Source organism: Neopsephotus bourkii, unplaced genomic scaffold, assembly GCF_033783945.1.
Source record: "Neopsephotus bourkii isolate Nb327-2 ecotype Australia unplaced genomic scaffold, CSIRO-AGI_Nbou_v1 NB_942, whole genome shotgun sequence".
NCBI classification, from domain to species: domain Eukaryota; kingdom Metazoa; phylum Chordata; class Aves; order Psittaciformes; family Psittacidae; genus Neopsephotus; species Neopsephotus bourkii.
The window spans coordinates 179,799-204,893 of record NW_026901436.1 but is presented as its reverse complement, the minus strand read 5'-3'; the positions used below and the strand labels follow the sequence as shown (position 1 = coordinate 204,893).

Sequence of the window (25,095 nt, the reverse complement as noted above, 5' to 3'; positions counted from 1 at the left end):
TAACTCTGATATCCAGCCTTGTTACCATTGGCAGTAGGTAGAAAGGTAACTGAACTTTATATTGGGCAACAAAGTTTTAACAAGTTTCCCATTTTAGCATGCTTCTGTTCCCAGATGGTGCTATTGTCCACAAGTGCAAGTCATTGGACCTCGATAAGCTCATACTAAATCAGGACTGGAGTCAGTCTGTTAACTACATGTCAGGCGAGATTCAAAGGTAGTGCCTGCCTATTCAAGGAGGAGGAGACACGTAAGTGAAAGCAAACATGTACTTTAGGTTATGCTGCAGACATATTCTCAAATGGTAGCCAGGCTGGCTGGGTATTCAGTCCCTCACCATCTACTCATCTCTGCCAGTGGCAGAGCCAACAAAGTGCCTTACGGAAGCTCCCAATCTCTATTCCAGACAAATCCAACTGGGGAACAGTCTCAGACTGATCCTCCAGCAGCACCCGGGCATCTGAACCTTCTGCCAGACATGCTGGCAAAAGCAAAGGAACATTTGTCCTGGGCTTTAAGAGACTGCCAGGGAGGGAGAGGGGAATGAGAAAACCCCAGAACATTCCCCAGCACAGTTTATTTAGCCTCAGCATACGTAGCTCATCTGAAAATGCCAGGCAAGACAAGAAAACTGTGATTTCAGTGGTGGTTAACCAGCTGAAGTGCAAGCCTGTAGGGGAACTGGATGTGTCTGTTCCAATTAGAATTGCAGATAAGCATATTAAAATGCTTAATTAATCTGTCTGCAGAACTGTAATGATACACTTGAAATGTAACTGTCATGGCATACAAGTGCAAAAAGCCTCTAATATGGTAAACCAGTCATTTCTGGCCCATTATGTTTTGTCCTTTGAGCACAACTTGAACTGATACAGATAAAACATTTTTACACCTTACTAAATGTCATTATAGATAGTTGTATTCTATGTAGAGAGTTTCTGAGGTTGATAGGGTTTGTGATCCTAAGAAGTTTATATCACCTGTATTTGCCTAAGGAGAGAAATCTGCATTGGATGTTAGATTGTTCACAAATATTCAGATGAAACTTTAAAACCACCTTTGGAAATAATTGCTGATATCAGCAGAGGCTGCCCTTTCTCCAAAGGCTGTTAACAAGCCACTGCTGCTTGAAATGTGTAAGAAAGGAGTTTTTTTCCCTGTTAGGAAGTAGAAAACAACGGGGTTATGAAATCTAAGAAAAACTTGATCTATATACTCAAATTTAATCCCCTGTAAACTGTAGTCTTGTTAAAAACCTTAATAATCCTTAATGTTTTTCAGGAGGGGATTTTCTTGGAATACAGAATGTATTGCGTTCTGTATTGGGAATTAAAAGAGAAACACTGATGCTGGAGGATTTTGTCCACAAAGCCAAGACAGCCTAGCACTAGAAAATGTCAGACCTGGCCAGGTACTAAAACTGCCTCAGGTGAAAGAGACTCTGACCAGTAGGATTGAGAAGGAGCTGTCTTCCCTGTGCCAGAACACGTGGGAACCTGCATTGCAGTCTGGAGTCCAAATACTGATTTTTAGGCTGCCAAGTAGGTGCCACAGCAAGCACAGAACAGCAGAATAGCAAGCACTTAAACTTGTCCACCTTTACAGACTTGTGAACCTGCGACAAAAACCTGACTCCATCCTTTGCCACAGCCACAAGCACCTGCTTATGTTTTGAATCAGGAATGACATGATGGGTTAAATGACTCTTTTCCCTGGCTGTCTGACTCTTTGTGCCTACAAATGATCTGGTTCCACAGCAGGCCTTCAAGTCTTCCTAAAAAGCAGCAGAAGAAAGCAAAGGTAATCCCTACTGTGCCTCCATCTCATAAGATGGGAAGTCAGACATTTATTCCTCAGTTTCTACCTGCACCTTCATTGCATCCTCTTAGATTTAAGGAGACACTGATACAAGGCCAAGCTCAGGGTCACTGATCACTATAAAAAAGATCAGCAAATTGATGCCTCAGGAGAACTGACCATTTTAGATGCTGCTTATGGAAAAATCCAACACCGAAAGTTTTCAGGCACCATCTGCTGAAGTACTTCAGTGCAGATCCACCCATCAGCCTCCCCACCTTATATTTCAGGTTGGACTTTGCATGCCATACACAAGCCTTAGAGCAAGAGATGTTTGAAATAAATAATGGCTTGTTGTTTGTGTATACAATGCTGCTTTGCTGGCATCTGGCTTAGTGTTCACTGGGCGGATCGTAAAGCAAGAAACAAATAGCCCCAAAACAATCAACAGTGCAAGGGGAAAAAACTTCTCCTTATTTGTCCCCAAACTTGCAGGACCGTGTAACCACATACCTTGATGTCTAGAGGTTAGTCAAGGGCAGTGGGTGTGGGGAATACACAGCCTTTCGTGAGGCAAAATACTGCCATTAAATAGAACCAGGGAAGCTTATCCTGCTTTAAAGACCTACGCTATACTGTGTTGAAGTTTTACCCATTAACTGTTTGCAACAAAGATCAGGCAAAACACAGGATTTGTAAAGAGCAGCAAAAGAAATACTGATTCATTATTTATACTAGTGTTTCATTTCAGTCTGAATAATAACATCTCTCTTACATGTTCTGTCTAGTATTTTCCATACCAGGACCTCAAAGCTTCTACAGACCAGCATCTTGTCAACCCTCAAGGGGGAAAAAAGAGAGGGAAATCTTCCTCTTCCACAGTGCTTTTGCATGGAAGTGCACAAGATCTGGTTCTTTGCTTCTCTTACCTTGCCAGGAACAGTGGTTGTGGTGGGATATGGTTTGTAGTGGCAGCTCTTGTGGCCAGGCTCTCTTGAGTTTGAAATCATTTGGAGGGTACCTGTGAACCAGGCCTTGAACTTGTGCCTTTTGTAAGAAGCAGGAACTTGAAAACTGAGATCAGAATAGCCTTCACCGGTTCACCCTCCTTTTCTCAGGTAGCTCTTTGGCTATAATCAATGATTCAAGTTATTTTCAGTCTGCATAAGCATAGTACTTGAAAAATCAAATGAAGCTAAGAGACTGGGCACGTCTGCTGCGATGCTCCTGTGCTTTGTGTTTATTATCCTGTGGTTGGTAGGCTAAAAGCTTTTGTGAGGCCACCCTGGGAACACCGGGTTCAGTTTTGATCCCTGCTGTACAGAAGAGATGTGGATGGGGCTGGAGAGGGTCCAGAGAAAGGCCACAAAGATGATACAAGGGCTGGGCAGTGTGTGAGGAAAGGCAGAGAGAGCTGGGCTGGTTCAGCCTGGAGAAAAGGAGGCTCAGGAGGGAGGAGACCTTATCACCATGTTCCAGTATTTAAAGGGTGGCTACAAAAGGAGATGGAAGCTCCCCTTTTACAAGGAGTCACATGGAAAAGAGGAGTGGTGATGAGCACAAGTTACTGGGGACACAAGAGGATGATTTTTCACAAGCCTGCTGTGCTAAAGATGAAAAACAAAAGTGCAGTTTTTAGTATATATATGCACATGTACATGTGTGTGTGTATATATACATGTATAAATAGGCTACTGATAAGCCTGGGAATCAGAATTGCTTCTGCTCACAACTTCTCTCCTGGCCTTACAAAACAAGACGGATCAAAACTGCAGTGGTCCCACCTGAGCATGTCAAAACCAGCAGGTTCTTCTGGGGCAGAGAGGGTGCTAAGTAATCTAAAGCCACATGAGCTCTGTGGGGTATGTATAGGGGTGGGAGCCATTCTGTGGCAGGGACTTCAAGCTCCTCAAGTTAAGGGGAATCTGTGGTATCCCTGTTTCCATTTAATGCAAATATAAGTCACAGAACAACATGCCTATCCTCCACGTGGGAAGTTCACATCAGCCCGAAGGGAAGATGGTGAAAGTGGTTTGTGGGTGCGTGGTCCTTTGCTTGAGAGTAATGGGTGTAAAGGGAAACGGGTGTTCAAATACAACGTGTTGTACACATGTAACACCTCTGCCTAAGACTAGGGCCAGAGACAGAGACTGTATTTTAGAAGCTGACAGATGAAGCAGACTCGATAGCAGGAGGCATGCTCCTTTTCTACAGTCACTGAGATCAAATTAATCACTTAAAAAATGCAGCAGTGATCACTGAGGCTTGTGCAGCCCTTTAGATCTGCTAGGAGAGGGCTTATTAAGAGTATGCAGTTACATACAGATGTGTAAGTGAAAAAACTGACCTTGTCAAGGCTCCTCCAGCTCTCATCCTTGCTGGAGCAAAGGTTAGTTCAGGTACAGGAGCAGGTCTGTGTCACAACAGCGTTCCTCAAGGCTCCTGGGGCTCCTGGAAGAGAGCTCTCAGGCGTGTGAAGCTGGCAGACCCAGTTCTTGATGGCTCTTCTGGGCAGTGGCACACGTGGGTGTTTCTTTCTCTTTCCCCAGTTACAATTCCTCTTTATGATCATTCTGGCGTTTGCTTTCTGTTCTCTGATGTTGAGTAAGAATAGCAGGTAAAGGGAGAACTGCTTCATGCTATGAAGAAAGCCCCAAGCACCAGTGTTGTTTATGTGAAGATTTTCTTTGACGGCTGCATATTACTATCACTCCATAGGAAATAATTCCTTCTTGTTTCCCAGAACCTTGCTCTTTGATGTCCTGATTTTCACAGCCTGTGTGTTGCCACAATATTGCAGTACCTTTTAAGTTATCTTTTTATAGGATGAACTGCAGGGAACAAGCAATGTATGCTTGTGTGGGGGTGATGTTAAAAAACAAACATAAGGCAAAAAGCCCTAAACCCCCACAAAACCCAAACTCCCCAGCATATTATTCCTCTTTGTCAGTAATCCTTGCCACTTCAAGCAGAATGGGTGCCCTCTGCAGGTAACTGTTTTCAGATGAGGTTTTTGGATGTGTGCCCCCTTTTTCTGAGCAGCAAAGTCTCAGCAGGATCAACCAGTATGATTTTGTGTGGTTTAAAGCAGGTATTAACAATCCTGGCTGCAAACCCAGGCAAGCAAATGGCATCAGGGCAGCAGCACACGAAGCAGCTGGTTTGCATCTGAATATGCTTTTTCCTTACAGTGTGTGTGTGAGGGGTGCTGCGGGGGGTGGTGGAGTAAATATTTTTGCTGCAGTTTTACAGTGTTTTCATTTGTTGGGTGGTTTTGATCTTTTTTAATGGCAAGAAGGTAACTATAAAGTTGTACTCTGTAGCGGTGTGCCACTGGTACACAGCATGAACAGGCAAAGAGGATACAGTCCGAACACCACTGAGAAGACATCTTGTGTGCCTTAAAGAGGACATTGCACAGTCCATCTTACTCTCTTCAGTCAGTCATGCCAATGCAGGTTGTAGTGTTCAGGTGTTTTGGTAAGGAGGGAGCTGTGGCCTCTCTGAGGCCAAAGTGCTGTAAGATCGCTCTTTCTCCTGGCTGTAGCACACAGTGCTGCTTGGTGACACTCCAACAGCATGGAGGGAGGCAGGAGATACAGAGGGTGGCTGATGGGGTCACGTCAGCTCCTAACAAAGCCTTGTGTCAGGGCAGCAGCCAACAGTGCTGTGAAGGCAGGTGGGGGCCAACCAAGACCTCAGCTATACCTGCCTCTTCCTGAGTGGGTGACACCAGCAGCTGAATGTAGAGATGCGAGAGGAACCAACCTGCAACTTTAATCTGAATGTGTGTATTTGTTTTCTCTTTCCTCTCTCCCATCGCTGCAGCGACCATCTCTTAACTGAGCACAACGCTTCACCTCATCCCAAAATGTTTTTCTGGCACAGCCAGCCGGAACATTATCACCATCCCCAGTATCCCACCGGCAACAGCAGCTACCTGCGGTAAGAAAAGAATGGGGTGATTTTTGATCATAATGATAATGCTAACAAGAATGCAGACTGCACAGCCTTTGTTGATTCACAACTTGGATCTGGTGATTTTAGACCCTTTAAAAGCAGTCCGAGCGGTCCAGTTTACACAGTGAAGGGTTACTTGACTGGAGCTCCATGATCCTCACAAATGATGCCACCATATGTGTGAGCCAGTAACTGTGAGAGGGATGTGCTACTGCTTGATATGAAATGTGTTGATTTTTTTGTTTCTCCTTCAAATTACATGTGCAGTCTGTAGATAAAACTCTCTATGATGTTAATATAGGCTTATACAAATACCTTGATGTTTCACATCTACTTTATCTGCTGGAGCTTGGCTGATCTGCAGGATCAGGTACTAGAGGCTGTGTGTTGAATTGGTCCAGCACTCTGCCAAAATGCTTTCCCTTGAAATTCTGATGCAATATACAGCTTATTACATCAGTATATTGCTGTGACCTACTTTACCTCTTCATGACTAGAATATTATTTGTGTACAGTATTCAAATTCTTATAATTAAAAATTATTATGCTCTGACAAGAGCCAATCTCATAAATTCCAGGTAATCTTGATGTTGACTGGGTTTCAACTTATCATGTGGTTCACTCTCTCTGTTAGAGTTTAGCTTATTACTTCTTGGCTAAATACAATGTATGTAAATGTGAGAGTGTTCAACCATCTACCTTGATATGGCTTTTTGTACATTGGTATCCTTGCACCTACTGCTCTATCACAGTACTTCTGCTCTTGTAGAATTGCTGAGTAGCATGGGTTTAGTAGAAATGTGTTAGGTTCAGATTTTAAAGGAATTGAGGCTATATTTGGGTTCCAGTGTGTGAAACCAATGAAACTGCTGTTGTGTCTTATAAAATCAACTCATTTCATGACAAAGGTCAGGGTGATTAGAGATGTAAATTGTCAAACACAAATAGGGAGCAAACACAGCGCCGTTCCTATTGACTCAAGCAGCGAAGCAGCAGTGACAAATGGGTGCTGGAGTTCCCCGATGCAATCCTGCGCACAAGTGACGTGCACAGTTCCCAGTGCAAAAGGAACCAAAGAGCAAGGGAAGGCAAGGATGTCCCCTCGCAGCTCCAGTCTCCACTCCTCCAGCCTCTGTTCAGCCTAGAGGAGGGGGGTCCACTCCCAGCTCCTCTCAGGCCTGTTTTCACCATGTCCTTGTCTTTTTTTCATAGTTCCCTTGCATTTATGCAGGGGAATTAAATGGAAATTTCATTTCCATTAAATTTCAGCTAAAAATCTGCCATCTGAATCCCTCTGAAGTTACCACTTTTAAGCACCTGCCTTTAGGTTTGGATGGCAGCTTGCATCTGTGTTATAGTATTGAGGTACATCGTAAGGGGGATACATTTGTAAGTTAAGGGATGTGTATAGGAGTGAACAGGGTTGCCCCCTGAGGCAAACTGCCACAAGCAGAGAGAAAACAAATCAGGCACGAGGCTTCTGCCTGGGCATAACCATCATCAAGTTGCTTGGCTCCCTCCTTAGCGCTTCACCTTCAGTGAAGCACCACACTTCTGTCCCACACCTTACATCACATCGGGATGATGTCCACATCTGGACACCAGGAAGGCTTACACAGAAACAGAAAAACCAGTTTTGCTATGCATAAATCAAACTATCTGGCTTCTCCGGCCTTGGAGTGCTGTGGAAGAGGATGCCAGCCAGCACTAGGGAAGCGCAGATGGACTGTCCCAGGACCCCTTTTCCCACATCCCAGTAAAACTCTACTGGGAACACATTTATGCAGATATATTTGCAGAGTCAGGCTCCCACTGCATGCACTTGCTCCCTGTTGTATCAAGTCTGCAATCCCAATTAGTGGGCTGGTGACAGGCATATGCAGAAATGGAACAGCAGTGCCACAGGGAATATTATCTCTGACTGGTTAGGCTTGTGGATCTGGCCTGCTTAGACGGTTAAAGAAGTTATTTGAGGGATCAAAATTATTGGCTTAGAAAATCCTTTGTTTAAAACAAGCCTCTTTTAGACAATCCCACCAGGCAGGTAGAAAACTTTGCATGTATTTCACATAGGCAAAGCTTGGGAGGGAGCCAGGAGGAGAGAAGTGTTATTCTATAGTGTACAGTCTTCTTTGTCCCACAGCCTTTGCTCTCTGCCTTACTGATACGTACACGTTCAACAATTTAGGCACCAATTCTGCAGTCTCATCCTCAAAACAGGCTTGCATACCTAACCTATGGGACTCTGTGTGAGGCTTATATTGCCCTTGTTGTGGAATAGGAATTCTGTTAGAACTAGGGAATAAAAAAGTCTACCGTATGTGCATAGTGTGTGGATTTGCAATGGTTCCTATTTGGTTAAACCCACCCAAGTTTGCTGTGAAATACAGAAAGCACAAAAAGTGTGACAATTTTTCCAGCCAAGACTGTTTGTTGTCCATAAAGAATAACAACTAATTTTGCAGTAGGAATCTTTATTCTTTATTAGCTTAGGCTTTAAAATAGCTTGAACTTGACCTTACTCTCCCTGAGTATAAGCCCAGCATATAAACTTAACAACAAATCATCCTGAAAGTTAAATTATGGGAAAACTAACAGAGATGAGGATTTATGTCAGAAGAAAACAATTCCCAGTATAAAAATCACCAATTTATGATCCTGTAACTGCTTTGTAGCTATGTTAATTTAAGTATAGTAAGCAGATAAACCAGTTTTGCTGTGCATAAATCAAACTAGCTTCTCTGGTCTTGGATCCTGTCTTACCTCCCTGACTGTCAGAAGTAGTAAGCGTGCTGCTTTTAGTTTTCCACAAACCACCACTTCCTTTTGTATCATCTTTGTATTTTTGTTGTGGTTTATAGTCTTACTTATGCTACCTTACTTCCATAAAGTCCACTTTAGGTCTACAAAAGTCTGCTTAGGGTAAGGTTTCAGTTCCCAATTAAAACTCTGTCATTCTTCAATTACAGGAGCTCACTCTGCAGCCACTACTGTTGTATGCTGAATAATGCCTACTAATTTATTAACTGGACCATAAACATCCCATAGCAGCCACTGGAATTAATTAATGCCATCATTTGGGTTGTTACCATCTTCAGAAGTGCTTACAAATATTTCCATCAGAATAAATGAGTGAATTCAGGGTATTGTTGGCATCTTGTCAGGCTAAAAGAGGCGTTTTACCCGTGCTAATTTCAGCTCTTGTCACTAAAATCTGCAATTTGGTAGCTAGTGCCTGTGCTAGTGACTTGTCCCTCAGCCCATACCCTCTTCATAACTCTCCCTTTTTAAGCTTCCTTTTCTATGCAGAGGACTTGCTCATATGTCCACAGACAGGCAGAGGCTTTTAACATCAACTACAGCAGCAAAAATGCCAGCACCATTTTCTGGAGATGCTGGCCATCATCTTAACTTACAAATTGCCTTTAAAAACCATCAGTCATGGTCCCTGTGCTTATCTTTGAGGCTACCATATGTACATTCGGAGCAGCAGCTAGATTTTGTTAACCATTCATGAACTTGGAGCCTCCCTGACTTGTATCTTTTGGAGTAACTTGTCCACTTGTACCTAAAGCATGGAATGATGTGACGAAAAGCCATTTTACAGTCTCAGTACTTTGCTGTAGGCTGCTCACTAGATGTACCATTTTAATGAAACTTCAGATAAAACTGTTCAGCTATCCTCTGAATTAGTAGCATTTGAGGTTTTGAGAACCCTTCTTTACACAGAGCTGTGGGTTAACTGCCCTGTTAGCACCTCTTGCTGGACTCAGGGGGACAGGACTGTAATACAAGCCACTAGCAATTCCAGTTCTTCCTGCATCTTCTGCAACTGCCAATCACAGAATCCCAGCCTGCTTTGGGTTGAAGGGGCCTTAAAGCTCATCCAGTTCCAACCCCTGCCAAGGGACCCCTTCCACCAGAGCAGCTTGCTCCAAGCCTCTGTGTCCAACCTGGCCTTGAGCACTGCCAGGGATGGGGCAGCCACAGCTTCTCCGGGCACCCTGTGCCAGCGCCTCAGGAGAGGTGTAATAATAAGCAAGAATTATTACTAAAAGCTTGTTGCCTCTTCAAGCTTTTCCTTAGAGAATGTGAAATAATCCAGTTTAGTAGTAGCATTGAATCAAGCTACTTCAGTAATCTTTACAAAATACAAATATCTCAGAACTGATGCTGCTTCAGTACACCTTGATTTAACTTGGCCTGTTAAAGGCATGTCTTAATGCTGCTAAAAACCTACCTAAAGGACTAAAGTTGCAAAATGAGTCAAGAAATCAAGGGCTGGACAAAAGCAGAGCAAATTAATACTAAGCAAAGAGAATTCTTTTGAGGTACTGTACTTGTCACCTTGCCAGAGGTTGGATGCAGTGTAACCAGATGGCCACAGCTGTATCTGTTTGACCATGTACATCAGCTTTCTTCTGGCAAAGATGAAAGGGCTCTGGCCTGACAGCATGTTCGGCCGCGTTCCTCTGTCACTTCCAAGTCAGTCCTGCCTGCAGGTGCCGTGTGAGCCTTCATGTTTGTGAATGCTTTTGTTTCAGCAAGCTGGAGGCTTCTGAACTCAGGATGCAGAGGTGTTGAGAGATGTTAGGTAGTGTATTTACAGTGTATGTCAGGTACTGTACTAGACATAAAACCTAAGTATTGTTCTACGTTGCAGCTACTGCCGTTTCTCTTCCCCTAGTACCTTTATCTCGCTACCTTTACCGTGTGCTGAGATCACCAAGCTGCCTTATTGTCAATGTGAAACCATTTGCCTTCTGTGCGCTCCAACGCTCCAGGGCTCGGGGCCTAAGCGGCGCAGGCAAGCCTTGGGCGCCATGACCTCAGGCTCCCGGGCCAGCCGCTGCCTCCGGGCGGGGGTGAGGGAGCACCCGGCTGTTAACGGAGCTCTGGAGGAGGCAAAGGGCCCTGCTGCCCGCAGCGGTACCGGCGCCTTGCCCCACGGCCCTGCCGCCACTGCCCGCCCGCTCTTCCGCTTCCGCCCAGCGTCCCGCTTCCGGGTCGGAAGGGGAAGGGCGAGAAGGGGACCCGTCACGAAGTGACGACGCCTCGCGTGAGGAAGTGCCCCCTCATTGGCTGCGCTCCCCCGTCTCCCCGCCTCGCCTTCGTCTGATTGGGCTCTCCGGCGGAGGCCAGCCAATCGTTGCCCGCTCTTTTCCCCGGCAGCCGCTCGGGGGTGGAAGTGTCCGCCATGTTGGGGTGAGCGGCGGCGCTGCGTGGGGCACGGACCCCGGTACAGCCGCTGCCCCCTTCGGGGCTCTTGTGGCGGCGGGTGCCCGCGCTGCCGCCTCCCTGTGAATGATGCGGCGGGAGGCGCCGCTGGGCTGGGTCGGGGCTCGGGCGGTGGCGCAGGCAGCGGCGGCCCCAGGCCGTGTCCGTTCGGAAGCGGCGGAGGACGAGGAGGAGGTGGCGGCCGCCCGGTCCCCAGCCCCCCGCGGCGGCCGGGCGAGCGCAGGATGCTGAGAGCGACCCCGCGCCCTGGTCGCGCCGCGGGGAAAGGGCTCCCCCGGGGCTGAACGCGAACCCTCGCTGCCTCCTCCGCGCTGCAGGCGTTCCTCACCCCTACACCCCCCCCTTGCCCCTCCAGCCCCGCGCTCTCCCGGCGCCTCCCGGCGGAGCAGCAGCGGCGGCGGCGTTGGGGCTGAGCGGCTCCTCCCCGTCCGGCTCCTCCCGCAGGAGCGCGGGGGGCGGTGGAAGATGGCGTGGGTGCTGAAGATGGACGAAGTGATCGAGTCTGGGCTGGTGCACGACTTCGACGCCAGCCTCTCAGGCATCGGGCAGGAGCTGGGAGCCGGCGCCTACAGCATGAGGTAAACCGCGCGGGGCGGGAGCGCGGGAAGGAGCTGGGCCTTCCCCTCCCCCCGCCCTCCCTGCTGATGGCGGCTGCCGCCTGTTCCCCGGTACCGTGTGCTCGGGGGCGTGAGGGGCTGCCCTCCCCTTCCTTCTGCTGGGGGACGGCCCCTCGGCGAGGCGCTTTTGCCCTGTGTGTGTGATCTCTACCGTGAAAACGCCGTTTCTCGGCTGTAGACCTGAGCCCCGTGTTTCGTAAGAGTGCCATCATGCACTCGGTGAATGCCGTTCTGGTTCGTCGTAAACAATAGCTGCGTTCTCTAACGTTTATAAATGGGCTTTCTCGAGTAAGTAAGCGTTGTGGTGGTGAACAGAGTAGCAGTATGGTTGTACCTCGGTCAGTGTGTTTATTCTGTCATATTTTTGTGTACTAGGTGCCTTTAGTGACGTTTTCCTATCCCCCCCCGTTCCTTGCCATATATTTCTGTTCTTACTCGCCAGTTTCTCTCGTCGTTTCCCAGGTTTTTGCAGTAAAGGTGTTTAAATACCGTTTGGGTGTGCTTTTTGAAGTTCAGATAAAACCGCGCTGGTTTGAAACGGGCACATTTTATCTCGGTTATGGGCAGAACGGGAGGGTTCCTCAGCCACTTGGAAAGCTGCTTTGGAGGCAATGGGAGACATTTTAGTCCAGGGAGTTTTTGACAGGATTGGTCACTATTTGGTCACTATTGGTCACTGTTTTGAGAGTCTGAAGAAGTAAAACCCTGGCATTTGATAGTCTGATGGCCTAGCATCCATGCATCACCTAAACTTGGAGGCCACCACAAGTTTCAGCCTATTATGTATGTTTTAAGGCAGTGTTTTCCAGGTGAAGGGTTGGAATTGCAGTGTCTCTGTTCAAAGTTAGAAGTGAGGACCCCTTTCCTCGTGTGTGGGATTGTGAGATCAGCAGGTTAATGGTGGGATATGTATTTCATGGGGAGGGTGGTTTTGGGGGGCTTGATTTTTATTTTTTATTAAAAATGAACTTTAAGAACTTGCCACTTCAGAGGACAAAGTGATTTTCTCCTGACGGGAATACTCCTGATTTTACATTCAGCTCCTCTGGATTCTATTCCATTTCTGCCCCATTTCTGTCTTTATTGCCCACAGTTCTTGTGGGCTGCTGTATGGCAGCTTCCTGGATGGCTTTTCAGCATGCAGACACAATGGGTGATGCATGTGCTGCTGTTCAAGAACTGTGCTTCCATCTCTGTCATTCTAGGTTCATTCATTCTTCCATCTCTATTATTCTGTATGCCCCTGCGTTTTCTTAGGAGGAACTGTATGTAAACCTTCTTTAATCTATTAGGGTTGTATATAATGCAGTTGTTGATGCTGAGTCAGTGCCCTGAAGTAGAATATCCTTACTCCTTTGTTTGTTCTAATAAGAGCAAACTGCTCATGTGCATTAACCAGGACCTGTATTTGCTTTAAACGTAATATAATTGGATAAAATTCCCCTGCAGATTCCCATGGTTTTAAATAGCTCTCAAAATTTCCTTAAAATCTTGACACTCAGTTGTTCTGATTGCTGTTCTGATGCCTTCTCATACAATAAGAAACTGTCTTTCAACACAAAACTCAATTCACTTGACAGTAATTGTCAGATGTGTTAACTCCCTCCCTCTGTATGAAACCTATATAAAACCATGGCACCTTTAATGAGTTTTGAGTATTGATGCTAACTTCAGTTGGCAGTGCTGCTCATAGTGATTTCTGACAGATCTGACATCATATCCATGTTACTTGTGGGCACCATGGATTGTTGCTGTGAGCTGGTAAAAAATGGAGGCTGTTGCATTGGAAAGATGAGTTTCAGGAGCTGCTGCTTCTCCAGCAGAATTGCATTTTTCATGTAATGAATTGATTTAAATGAAGTTAAATGAGTGTAAGTATCTTAATGGCTGCATTTTTATTTGTAATTTGGAAGCTTGGAATATGGATTTATTTATATGCTTGCAATTCCAGTGGTGTTTGTAGTGCTAAAATTGAAGCCTGTCGTTATGGAACTGGATTATTTCAGGAGTAGCTGTTCTGGTGTATATTGCTAGATTAAAACCCGAAGTTTATTAAGCTGAATTGAAAAGGATGGCGCTTGGTACTGAAACGGTAGAAGGCTGTTGGAAAATACGTCCATTTTTGGAGAATCCAGTCAGTTCGCTGCATCTCCGAAACACTTGGAGTGTCTTTGGAGAATGGAGCTGGTTGAAAAGAACAGAAGCCTGCTGCAGACAGCCTTGTTTCCTTACAGTGCTGAGGAGAGCCTTGAATGGTGAGCGAGCTTTGTGTAGGAGCTCTCCAAAGTTGAGGATAAAATAACCATGGTGTTGGTCTGTTAGGGTTTGGGGACCAGTCTTACAGCTTCAAGGCAAAGAAGAGAGGGAGGGTGTTGTCTTCTAACAGCTTTCGGGTCCCTGACATCCTCTTTTTGGCTTCTGATGAACACGAGTGGGTCATGGCAGTTACTGTCTTAACTTGACAGTTGCTGTGCAGAAATACAAACCTGGAGTTACCTCATTCAGGGCCTGTTTTCCTTGTGGCTGCTGTTACTTTCTGACAGACAAAATGACTGTTTGTGCTTCCCCTGACGCCTCCCACTCTTTTGAGACTCTGCTGCTGGTTATGTTGGCTTTTTTTGAGAGGAATGGTTGCTTAAGGTACACTGAAATGTTTAAATATTTGTATCTTTTTAGGGTTTTTTTAGACATATGCAGTATTTTCTGCAGAATACATTAAAAAGCTTTTGTTGCAGTGGTCTGTTCTACTTGTGTGTATTGCACTAAGAATTTATGCACTGACTAGAATTGGAGCTTGATTCATTCTGCAGGCACACAGCAAAGTAACTAACTGTTAGGAAACAGACATTTGAGGAAGAAAATCCACAGACCTAAGCCTCTTCGCTTTATTACGATAGATAAAACATGTTGAAGGAAAGATAAACCTCATGTTCTAGATCACTGATGTTGGTTTTGTTTGGACTTTTTTGGTTTGCTTTTTTTTCTTCTTCCCAGGTGAATTTGTGTGACTGTGTTCCAAAAAGTCAAGGAGACCAGTTTAATTCCTAAGGAAAAGAGTTGACGTTACATACCTGTCTTCTCTGTCCTCCTGTCACCTCTGATGGTGGATAGAGGTGCACTATTAGAGCAGGGCAGCAAGTTAACCCTCGTTTATGCCTTATGCATTACTTCTGCATGAGAGCAGTGTGTACTATAGTTGCTGCAAAGCATGGCTTTGAGATCATACCTGTAATTCAGATACTGCTTGAGAAGCATTTTTCTCAAGCTATTTCTCCTTGTAAACCATGCTTTAAAGTTTCAGAAGACCTCCCTGTTCTTGGATGCTTTAGTACTCACACCCAAAAGTATACAAGCCAGAAGACAGATAAGGCAGATGATAGATGGAATGTCACTTGGAGTTTTGGTGATATGTAGTTCCTGTCCTTGTAAGGACAGGATGTTCTTCATTTTGCGATCCTTCTGTTATTACTGGGCAGGTTTGTTGGTTTTCTGTCAGAGATAGTGTTGAAAAGAGGGTTTGAAGTTTGGAAGGGAGGTGATTTTGTGCCTGACAGAGTCATTTCACAAGCATGGGAAAATCATAACTTACATTTTTATTGGTCTTTCAGTACTATGCTCATGTAGCCTACATAGCATGGGATAACTTATCACATGTGGTCCATCCCACTGGATGCTTTGGTTCAAGTGTTAGCATGCACCTGGCTTCCTTTTCTGAGCCTTCCTTTCATGCGAAGCCTCATTTATGCACTTGTGTGGCATAGCTGGCTAAGACTGGGTGTTGGCGATGTGCTGACTGCCTGCTCTGGTGTAGAGTGAAGACTGTTTCTGTTTGCTTTTCTGGGAAAATACCCTCCTCCCTCTAGGAATAAAGAATGCTTTCAGTTGCGTGCTTCAGATAACCAACGGCGGGGGGCTGAGATAAGGCTTTTCTTACTGGAGCTCATAGTTTCAAAAATTTGGTCTTGGAGTTCCATCTATCAGGAGAGTAAACCTTGAGCTGCTTTCCAAATGATAGCAAGAAGGCCAACAAAAGATGCTGCTCCTTCAGAATGTTGCTGTTCGTTTATGTTTCAGCTGGCTTGACGGTAGTCCAAGGCTGACTTGGATGAGACAAGTGAATCACAGAATAGTTTGGGTTGGAAGGGACCTTTAAAGGTCATATGGTCCAGCCCCCCAGTAAATTCGTATCTTGCTTCCCAAGATCAGAAGTTATCAGTGGCAGAAAAAGAGCAGAATCAGTTCCTTAAAGCTCTTTCCTGCTGTAGCCCAAAATAGCTTCAGCAGTAGCTCTTTCAGAAAACTGATTTTTCCTCCATCTGGGCCGCTCTGCCAGTGGGGGCTTCAGTTGCAGTGGGAGGCTCTTTGCCTTGCTGAATAACCTGAGCAAAGCTGACAGTAAAAGTGCCTGTCTCTGATCTGCATTGGGAAATCAGATTTCACTGGGTGAGTAGGAAACTGACTGAAGGATGCTGAGGTGTACAGAAATGGGAAGCCTGACAGGGATTCACTGAGGGCAGGTGATTGCATTGCCAGGCCGTTGGCTCACTGTAAATGCAAAAATGGAGTTGGGGTCTGAAGGAAAAAAGCTGGATGTGAGGAGGCTGACCTGCTCTTCTGGTTTTCTGTGGGCTTTGCATGTTTGTTTGTTGGGAGGGTTTGGGGTTTTTTTTGGAGGCGGTCTCTGTGTCTTATAATAGGATCCGTATAAAGTTTGAGGTGGTGAAGAGGCTGACATCTAGGATCTGTGTATAGTCTTTCGGAATGTGATTGACATAAAAGTGTCTATTATATGCAGCTTATCGCTTTCAAGATGCTCTTCTTCAGTGCAGGTAAACAGGACTACTAAAAATACTGAATCTCTGTTTGCTCTTGGTTTCCTCCTCTGAACTGTGAGTGCAGCTCACATCTGCAGCTGTGCCATGTGAGCAGGGAATTTTACTTTGGAGACAATGCTTGCCACTGTGCAGTTTGGCAGGTCCCTGTTGGAACTAGCTTTAAGGGTAAAGAACAGGCACTTTGGCCTCAGCAAATGGGGAGGAATGCTCCTTGTAGCCTTAAAGCCATTCTAGTGATTTCCTCAGTAGACATAGACATCCTGATTCCTGTATCACTGTTACTGCCAGTCCTGAGGAAGGAAATGGACTTGACTTAACGATGTCTGCCCTCAGGTTTTGTCTGCTAGGATGGGGGTTTCTTTGCAGTGAGGTTTTCATGACCTGCTTTCACCACCCTCACTTGTGCAGCTGTGCTAGATAGTGATAGAGCTTCCAGCTCAGAGAGGAAGGGTGGGCACTGAGCAGCTGGTGTGGCAGGAGCCCTTTATGCCAGTACTGCCCAGGAGACCTTTTGCATTGCTGAACTTTAGGCTCATGATATCAAATAAACGGGTGATCCTCTATTGCTGTACAATGGTGACTGCATTATAGACCAGGTGTTTCACAGCAGCTTCCTTGCTGAAAGTGAGAAAAGAGGCATTGCTGTTTTTCAGAGAAACTAATAGCTGGTGGTGAATCAGTTCATGTTTCTGTATCACTTTTAACTTGAAATACTTTATTTGTACCTTATTGACTCTTTAATTGCCCATGGCTCTTACCTGGTTTTAGGCAGCAACAAGCACGTGTTTAAATGTGAAAACACAGGTATTTCATTCTGCATGGGTGAATATATCAACATGTTATTTAAGCAGTATTTATGTAAAGATGGTCTAGGAAGGGGTTTGCAATTGCATTGGTTTCCCTTTTCCTTTGGAATGCACTAGGACCCAGAAGACTCTTTTACAATAAAAATGGATGTTTCTATCTGAGAAAATTAATGAAGATCCTTACGTTTGCCTTGTGCTATTTGCTGGAGCTTTTTTTTATGGCATGGTGGCATTTAAGAATGCACATTATGCTCTTTACAGCTAAATTGCAGGGTTCAGGAGTTGGATGACTTTTTTGTTTCTCTTTTCTTTCTTCCACAGCGGCAGTTAGTCATTAGCACTTTGTAAGTATTAGCAAAAGCAGGTTTAAAGCTGCCTGAATTTGTCTTCCATGTGTATTTTTTTGGCTTCCAGTGCCTTGTCTGTTAATTTAACTAGCTCATTAACCGCGGCACATGTTTTTAAGCTAGACCAGATGCATTTTTATCTTCAAATTGTGGAAAAGTAAGGCTTGAAAGATATTTTTCTTAAATACACAAAGTGCCTCTCTTTTGTGTTGTGTGAAAGCGAGTGCTGCAGAACTTGTTGACAGTTACAGGTCACTGATCTTGCATGCTTTCTCTATTGCACTTAGACTCTTCTGTGTGTGGTTTAAACACTGTTATTGTTTCCATGTTCTTTCTGTTTTAAAGTTCCTCTTCATAAACACCCTAGCTAGTACTTTATGTGCCAAAAGTGCGTGACAAGCTTGGGTTCCTGGTGTAGAAGGCATTGTCCTGCCTTGGGATGCTGCTTTTCTGCTGGTCGCAGTGCTCCCTCTTGTGTTGAGTTGCCCTCTGTTCATGCTGCCCTTTTCACTGACATCAAGGCATGAAGCATCTGCTTGTTTCTTCTGAGTCATCCTTAGGCAGCAGTCCACCCATCTAGGAAGTGTTCTGTCCTACCTCTGGATATCATGTTCCTTTTCTCTATGGAGGTAAACTGACTGTTTTAAGAGTGTCTGCTTCCTTTAAGTGGATATTTCACATTCTCTTCCTCTGTAACTAGTTGAAGAACACAGCTTCTTATGGGCTTCAGTTTGGGGAGCCGGCATCAGAAGCGACTAAGATGATTCAGCAGGCTTGTGCTGTTTTTTTGGACAGTATCCTGCCTTGTCCTGCTTTCACAGAACCAGAGTGGTTTGGGTTACAAGGGATCGTCCAACCCAAAGTTCCAACCACCCAGTTGGAAGGTATCAACCATTGGGTTGGAAGGCATCGTCCAGCCATCTAGTTCCAACTCCCTGCCATGGATGGGGATGCCCCCCACTAGACCTTGTTGCTCCAAGCCCCATCCAGCCTGACCTTCATGCCTGTTTGTAGCATCTTCTGTGGTTTCTTCCTAGTGAAAGGAACCCATATGGGCGTCTTATTTCTGCTTGGTATTTTGGGATAGTGTCTGCAAGGTACAGACAAATGTCCTGAACTTCTTCACCATTCCTAAGTATTTCCTCTTCCAGGTCAGTGTAGCTTCTCCCAGGCAGCAAGTGGAGTGTGATGTGGCACATGCTCTGAAAGAACAGTTGGAGTGCCCCAGATGCACTTCTTGTATCCAGTATTTACACAGACCAAGTCTATACTGCAGCCTTTTGTGACACAGAAATACTGGCTGTAAATTCACTTTATAAATTGATTATGATCTTGATACTTTTTGATTCTCTGGATACGAGCTGGAAATCGAGAGGAATTTACAGAGTTCTCTTTAGATAAAGCAGGCTCTCACAGAGATGAGGAACAGGGAAATAAAGGCAATTTACTTCACAAATATTAGGGTGCAATGCCTAAAGAATATTGCAATACAGATATATTTATAATTCTGTTACAAAATATACTAAGCTATGACTGCAAGCAGTGCAAAAGAAACAGATAAGATGCATGCAGCTTAAAACCTAAATCAACAAGTGAGGTGATGTGAGAACTCTTCCAGCAGTTTAGAAACTAATTCCCAAAGAAAGGTTCATGGATCTGCAGATAACTTTATTCTGAACAGAAATTCAGTGCAAGAAAAAGCCTTTGAGCACAGCTCACTAGTCTCTGAGGTTTTATGCAGCAGCATTACTGTATGTAAGTAACATGACTATTGCTAACACAGTATTTCTGCAGAAGGCAGATGTGTGTGTTGGCCGTAGTGATGCTCTGACTGCGGACAGCACGGATTGCTCTTTACCCTCCAGAAACCTGTCAGTTTCCAGGTTTTTGTGGTTGTCTTCTGTAAGTGAAGTGAATCTTGGCGTGTGCTTTCTCTAACTTCCGTTTTGTGAAGCTGCTGCTCAGTGATTTTTGTGCTGTTCATTATGCTAAAACCCTATAAAAGCTGAGACTGAAAAATCTGCAATGTCAACAGAATCAATAGCTTGGCTATAATGGTACTAAATGGGGAGAGAGGCTTTCACAGGGTACCTAACTTCCTCTGAGGAATATGTTATTTCAAAGCTGAGAGCTGCAGCTATGTTAGGCAAGCCTGCCTGTGCTGACAGGGTCAAAGAGTGGCTTCTCAGTGGAGGCAAGAGCTGCAGATTAACTGCTGAGAGGATCAGCACAACTGCATTGTCTGGGTGGGTCCCAAAGCATTGCTTGTGTGTTGTAGCCTATAAGTTTGCTGGGAAATGTTTTGGATACTGCTCCCATTGGTTTCAGTGATGAACTGACACAATGCTGTATGTATTCCACTGTGGCTTTTTAAGTTACAACCAACCTCTTTCTTTTCTTCAGGCAAACAGGGCCAGCAGTCTCACAAAGTTATTTCTGTTCTTTTCAGTGATGTTTTGGCACTGCCTATTTTCAAACAGGAAGATTCCAGCCTTCCACAAGAAAATGAGACCAAACATCCACCCTTCCAGTATGTTATGTGTGCTGCAACATCTCCAGCTGTAAAACTGTATGATGAAACTCTGACATACTTGAATCAAGGTTGGTATACATACGTTGCAGGCATAGCTTCTGGTGCAAGTCTAAAACTGGAATTGTATTTAATGTTTTGATACATGTGGGTACATCCAGAGTTAAATGCATGTAGGAAATGAGGTTGGATACCTTACTAGTAATATCGTTTTGTCCAGCTTGCAGACCCATAGCTGTAGTCTGTCATTCCTTCCCTTTTACAGGCTGTTTTGTTATCTTGGTTTTGTTTTGCCTTTATTTCTTTCCCACCCCTCTGTGTGTTACCCCTCTCCATCCCTCATTTCCCCCCAGTAAAATCAATCTGATGGAGCTATTAGGAGGCAAACTTCAGGCAGTAATAGCTTAAAATACAGGATTAATATTTAAGCATTCGTGCTTAAACTTGATACAGTCTGATTAAATTGCTAAGGCACGCACAGACCTCCTCAAAAAGTCATAATAAATGTTAAAATGTCAGTTCTAAACTAAGTGTTTCATAACGGAGGCTGCTGGAATCACTCTCAAAGTATCTATGCATCTCTGCCCAAAACAGTATTATGTTTGAATCAAACCCACAAGTGCAGCTGCCTTTGTAGTCTGTGTGTGATTTCACTATCCTGTATTTGTCAGATATTAACAGTAAGTATTTTGTGTGAGTCTTGCTGTTTTTTTCCCTCACAGCCTGCAGTTGATTTGCATGAAAATTCAGTTCTTCTCCTAAAGAGGGCACTGATTGCTGTTAGAATACTATGGATATAGTCGTTGCCATGTGATAAAACCACCCTCACCTCTGGAAATGACATTGGTGTCCTATTCTTAGTCAGCTGGTGTGCTGAACTCCTATAATTCATCATTTGGTTTGGACCATATCAATGTTTTTGTGCACTCATCCACCTCTCTTCCCCCTCCCTTGGCTCTCATGCTGTAGGATCGCTGTTTAACTGTGTACTGGAGCCCTAAATCCGAGAGTAGATTGTATATAATTTGATACTGTCATGATGACAAAGCATCACTTTCAGCTTTCCATGTGAATAAAGCTGCTGAGTGATTCATCTTGCAGGGTCCAGTCAGTCTAAATATGCTTTAACCATTACTTGACTCTTCTCCTAGTGTAGATAGTGGATGTTCTGTAGGTGATTTCTGGTGTCTTACAAACACATAATTGCAGTGTGCAGCCATTTGCTTTGTCAGGTTTGTTCTTAACCACTTGGTAGCTTGAGTGCTGTCTTCAGGAGAAAACCAGCACAACTGCAGCCATGTGCTGGGCCAGCAAGATGCTCTGCACTGCTTAGAAAGCTTCAAAGCTTTATAGACCTTAAGCTCTGTAGAAATACACTTTGCTTTCTTCAGTGCCAGGATCCAGCCTCCCTTGAAGCTCAGCTCTGTGCTGGGAGCCAGCACAGGTTTGCAGGCTGAAGGAAGAAAGTGCTTGCTATCTTGCCTTGAAGGACAGCCTGCCATTGAAGTGACAGTGTCTGAAATGACTGTAAATGTTTCATCTTCCCTTGAAAATCTCTTAAAGGCTTCTTTTCCAGAGACACTTTTCTGGTTTTCAGTAACTTTTGGTAACTTTTCCTGATGTCAGAAAGTGAAAGGATTGGGATGCCCTTTTCCTAATTAAATATGGGGAAAAATAAAAACAGCTGGCCAACCTCCCTTGTGAAGCCAGCTTAGAATCAGGAGCAGTTTGCATCACTGAGTTGTACTGATGTGTAATGAGCTGGGTCCCGAGCAGCTTGCTGTAGGTGGCCCTGCTTGAGCATGGCGGTTGGACAAGACGACCTCCTGAAGTCCCTTCCAAACTTGACCCTTGTGTGGTTTTTGTGGAAGAGGGTACTGCAGAAGAGCTGCTTTGCTCTTTTGGCTGCTCTCCAGGAAAGAGCAGAGGAAGCAGCGTACCTAGCTCCCATGCAGAGATGACTAGAATCAGTGCTGTGGTGCTTCCACACACAGCGAGCACCATAGCACTTCCACACTTTATAGAATCATAGAACAGTTAGGGTTGGAAAGGACCTTAAGATCATCCAGTTCCAACCCCCCTGCCATAGGCAGGGACACTTCACACTAAACCATGGCACCCAAGGCCTCGTCCAACCTGTCCTTGAGCACTGTCAGGGATGGAGCATTCACAGCTTCCCTGGGCAACCCATTCCAGTGCCTCACCACCCTAACAGGAAAGAATTTCCTCCTTATATCCAATCTAAACTTCCCCTGTTTCAGTTTGAACCCATTACCCCTTGTCATGTCACTACAGTCCCTAATGAAGAGTCCCTGCCCAGCATCCCTATAGGCCCCATAAAGCCACTTCAGATCCAAAACTCTAGACTGGAATGTATCTCTCCATTTGTCTTGAACACTTCCCATGCTGGTTTAGAGTCAGGCATTCCTTGATTTTTACCTCCATCAGATCATCAGGTTTAGTGTTATATTTTACCTGTGGAAGGTTAACACCACTTCTTGAGCAGTCTGTCTGATACTTGGCTTGCTTCTCTCCCCTCTCTAACAAATGATGAGAGAGAAATACTTCCAAGTTTTATTAACAGTGCCAGATTGAAAAATAAAGCTGTCTATGGGTGCAGATGGATTTACATATGTTATATGTGAGTAAACTAACACAGATCTTACTAACAGGAAAGTTCTCTCCTGTTGCATATAGGAGGATGAATGATCTGTTGCTTCACTCAACTGTGCTAGGTTCATTTGGGTTTTGTATGGATTTGTGTAATCAGTGGTCTTACCAGTGATCAGATGCTGCTGGGGTGAAGTCAGTCTGTACATATGGACGGTATTAATTTGGAGGTAACATCAGTCTATGATGCAGTGAAAGGAATTGAAGGAATCCTTTGCTCGTCACAGGGCTGTGACAGCTGAACTTCTGCCTTGTGGGACGGGCAAGTCAATAAATGTCTTTTAAACGTAGTATAGGCACGAATAGAGGTAGTTTGGAGGGTAATGTGGAAGGTAATGAATTGAGTGCACTTGATGCTAGTGAGCTTTGACATCTGTTTTGTCCTGCATTTAGGGAAACGTGATTTTTGCAAATGAGTGTGTGCTGCTCCCCTGCAAAGAACTAAAAACGTTCCTGTAGTTCAAATAAATTACTTCAAGCTTTGTCCTTCTGAAGCAAGCAGTTCATCGCGCTCACTGGGGAGATAGGTTTGCTCATGTATTTGCTCAAATAACCAGTAACTGGCTCGTTCAAATGCTTATTCCTGAAGTCATACAAAGCCTAAAAATCATACGAAGGCAACAGGTATGTGGGCAAAAGGAAACACGGGCAAGTAGCGTGTATGTTGTAGGAAGAGCATAAGAATGGTGCAGGAGTTTGTCTCAGAAGACCAGGCTGTGTGGCCTGGTTCTCAGTATGTTGCCCTTTATCAGTTTCAGAAATAAAGGAATACATCTTTGGAAACTAATAATAGAGAACCAAGTGCTTACACTTCATGTGAAATGAAGAACTTCACCTTTGAAAGTATCTCTAGTTTTAAGGGAACCAAAACGTGTCATTTTGTTCCATTAACTCCTGTGTTGTAAGGTGACCCTTGCTGTTACACAAGAAGTTTCAAGTACTGGTTGGTATTCTTGTGTCCTGTGAACCAAACGCTAGTTAAGGTGCATTAAACACAAAATAGCTTCTTACTGATACATATCTTTTCTTTTTGAAGGTCAGTCCTATGAGATACGGATGCTGGATAATCGGAAAGCTGGAGACATACCGGAGATCAATGGGAAACTGGTGAAGGTGAAGTCTCTAGATGGTGTTACCAACAAACCTCTGGTGCTTGCTTATGGAGAGAGTAGTTTTTAACTGTTTATTGGGCTCTGGTTCACAGGGTGTGTGGCCAGCTGATCTGAGCAACAGAAGAACCTGATGCGTAGCTTGGTTATTTCTAGTTTACTGTCAATGAAAAGAATACACACACATGCGTTTCCCCATTTAGGAATGGGTTCATTTCATTAAACTTTAGCTAAAGTTGAGCTCATCACATCATGGACCCTTCCCAGGATCTTTCAGCCTGAGCAAAAAGGAAGCACACGGTGAAAGGAGCAGTGATCTCAGATTTAGGTGTCTGTAGTTAGGTGAGAGAAATCCAATCTACAGGCTATACATTTTATGGATGTTGTTTTTCCTGCTGTCACTGGATACTTTGGGCTATATGATTTGTGAACTTTGGCTGGCTTGTGTAGTCCTGTGCCTTATTCTTGCCTGTGGGATGCTTGTGCAGGTATAATTTCAGGAAGTGTTAAGCACAAGCATAAAGCTGGGATTTGAGTTGTGTAATTAAACCCTTTAGAGCCTGGCACGTTGACTTGCTGTAATAAGCACATTGACTGTTTTGCTTGCCTTAAGTGCTGTTTCCTGATAGCCTTGGGCTCTGTCTCTGCTGTAATTTTACAGGTTCATGTATTAGTGATGAGCCATTTGGTAAGTAGAGGAGGACAAAGCAGCGTAAAAATCTAAAGAAATGAATTTTATCACATTAGGGCATTGTAATGCTGCATCAACAAGCTTTCCATTACTTAAATACCCTAATGCCAGTACTTCAAGGAAGGCATTCCATGTTGGTGAAGGATGGTTGCAGGCATTTCCAGGTCCCAAACCTGCCAGTTCGCAGGGACAAAGGGGGGGTGTGTGTGTGTGTGTGCATGTACTCACACATGCACTTGTGCTTTCTTGTTAGCTTTGAAATCTAGCAAGAGACACTTCATGTAAAAGTTTTGGGTTTTTTTGGACACTTTAATCCTTACTATAGACTAATGGGGAAAAAGTGACAGAAATTTGGTTTGGGTTTTGTTCAGTAGCAGTTAATATGTACAGTGTTTTCCCCCCTCTGTTTGACAGATTGCTTTGTGTTGTAGCAGAGAATGACTGAAGTGCACAGTTGTACCAGAGCTGGTCACAGAAATAGGTGTTGTTGGTTAA

At 44.6% G+C, this 25,095-nt stretch overlaps 1 protein-coding gene across 6 annotated transcripts in view; it reads left to right on the top strand.

Annotated features, from left to right (window-relative positions):
* UBP1 (upstream binding protein 1) overlaps positions 1-25,095 on the top strand; it is a 45,908-nt gene that overhangs the window by 3,811 nt on the left and 17,002 nt on the right. For 4 of the 6 annotated variants that reach the window (XM_061358497.1, XM_061358494.1, XM_061358495.1 and 1 more), the window contains exons 2-4: positions 5,626-5,742; positions 20,050-20,201; positions 23,837-23,913. In XM_061358497.1, coding sequence (XP_061214481.1) covers positions 5,626-5,742; positions 20,050-20,201; positions 23,837-23,913 — 346 coding nt within the window. Of the gene's footprint in view, positions 1-5,625; positions 5,743-11,106; positions 11,574-20,049; positions 20,202-23,836; positions 23,914-25,095 lie in introns of those variants that run through there. The other 2 variants (XM_061358496.1, XM_061358498.1) reach the window with 2 other exon arrangements.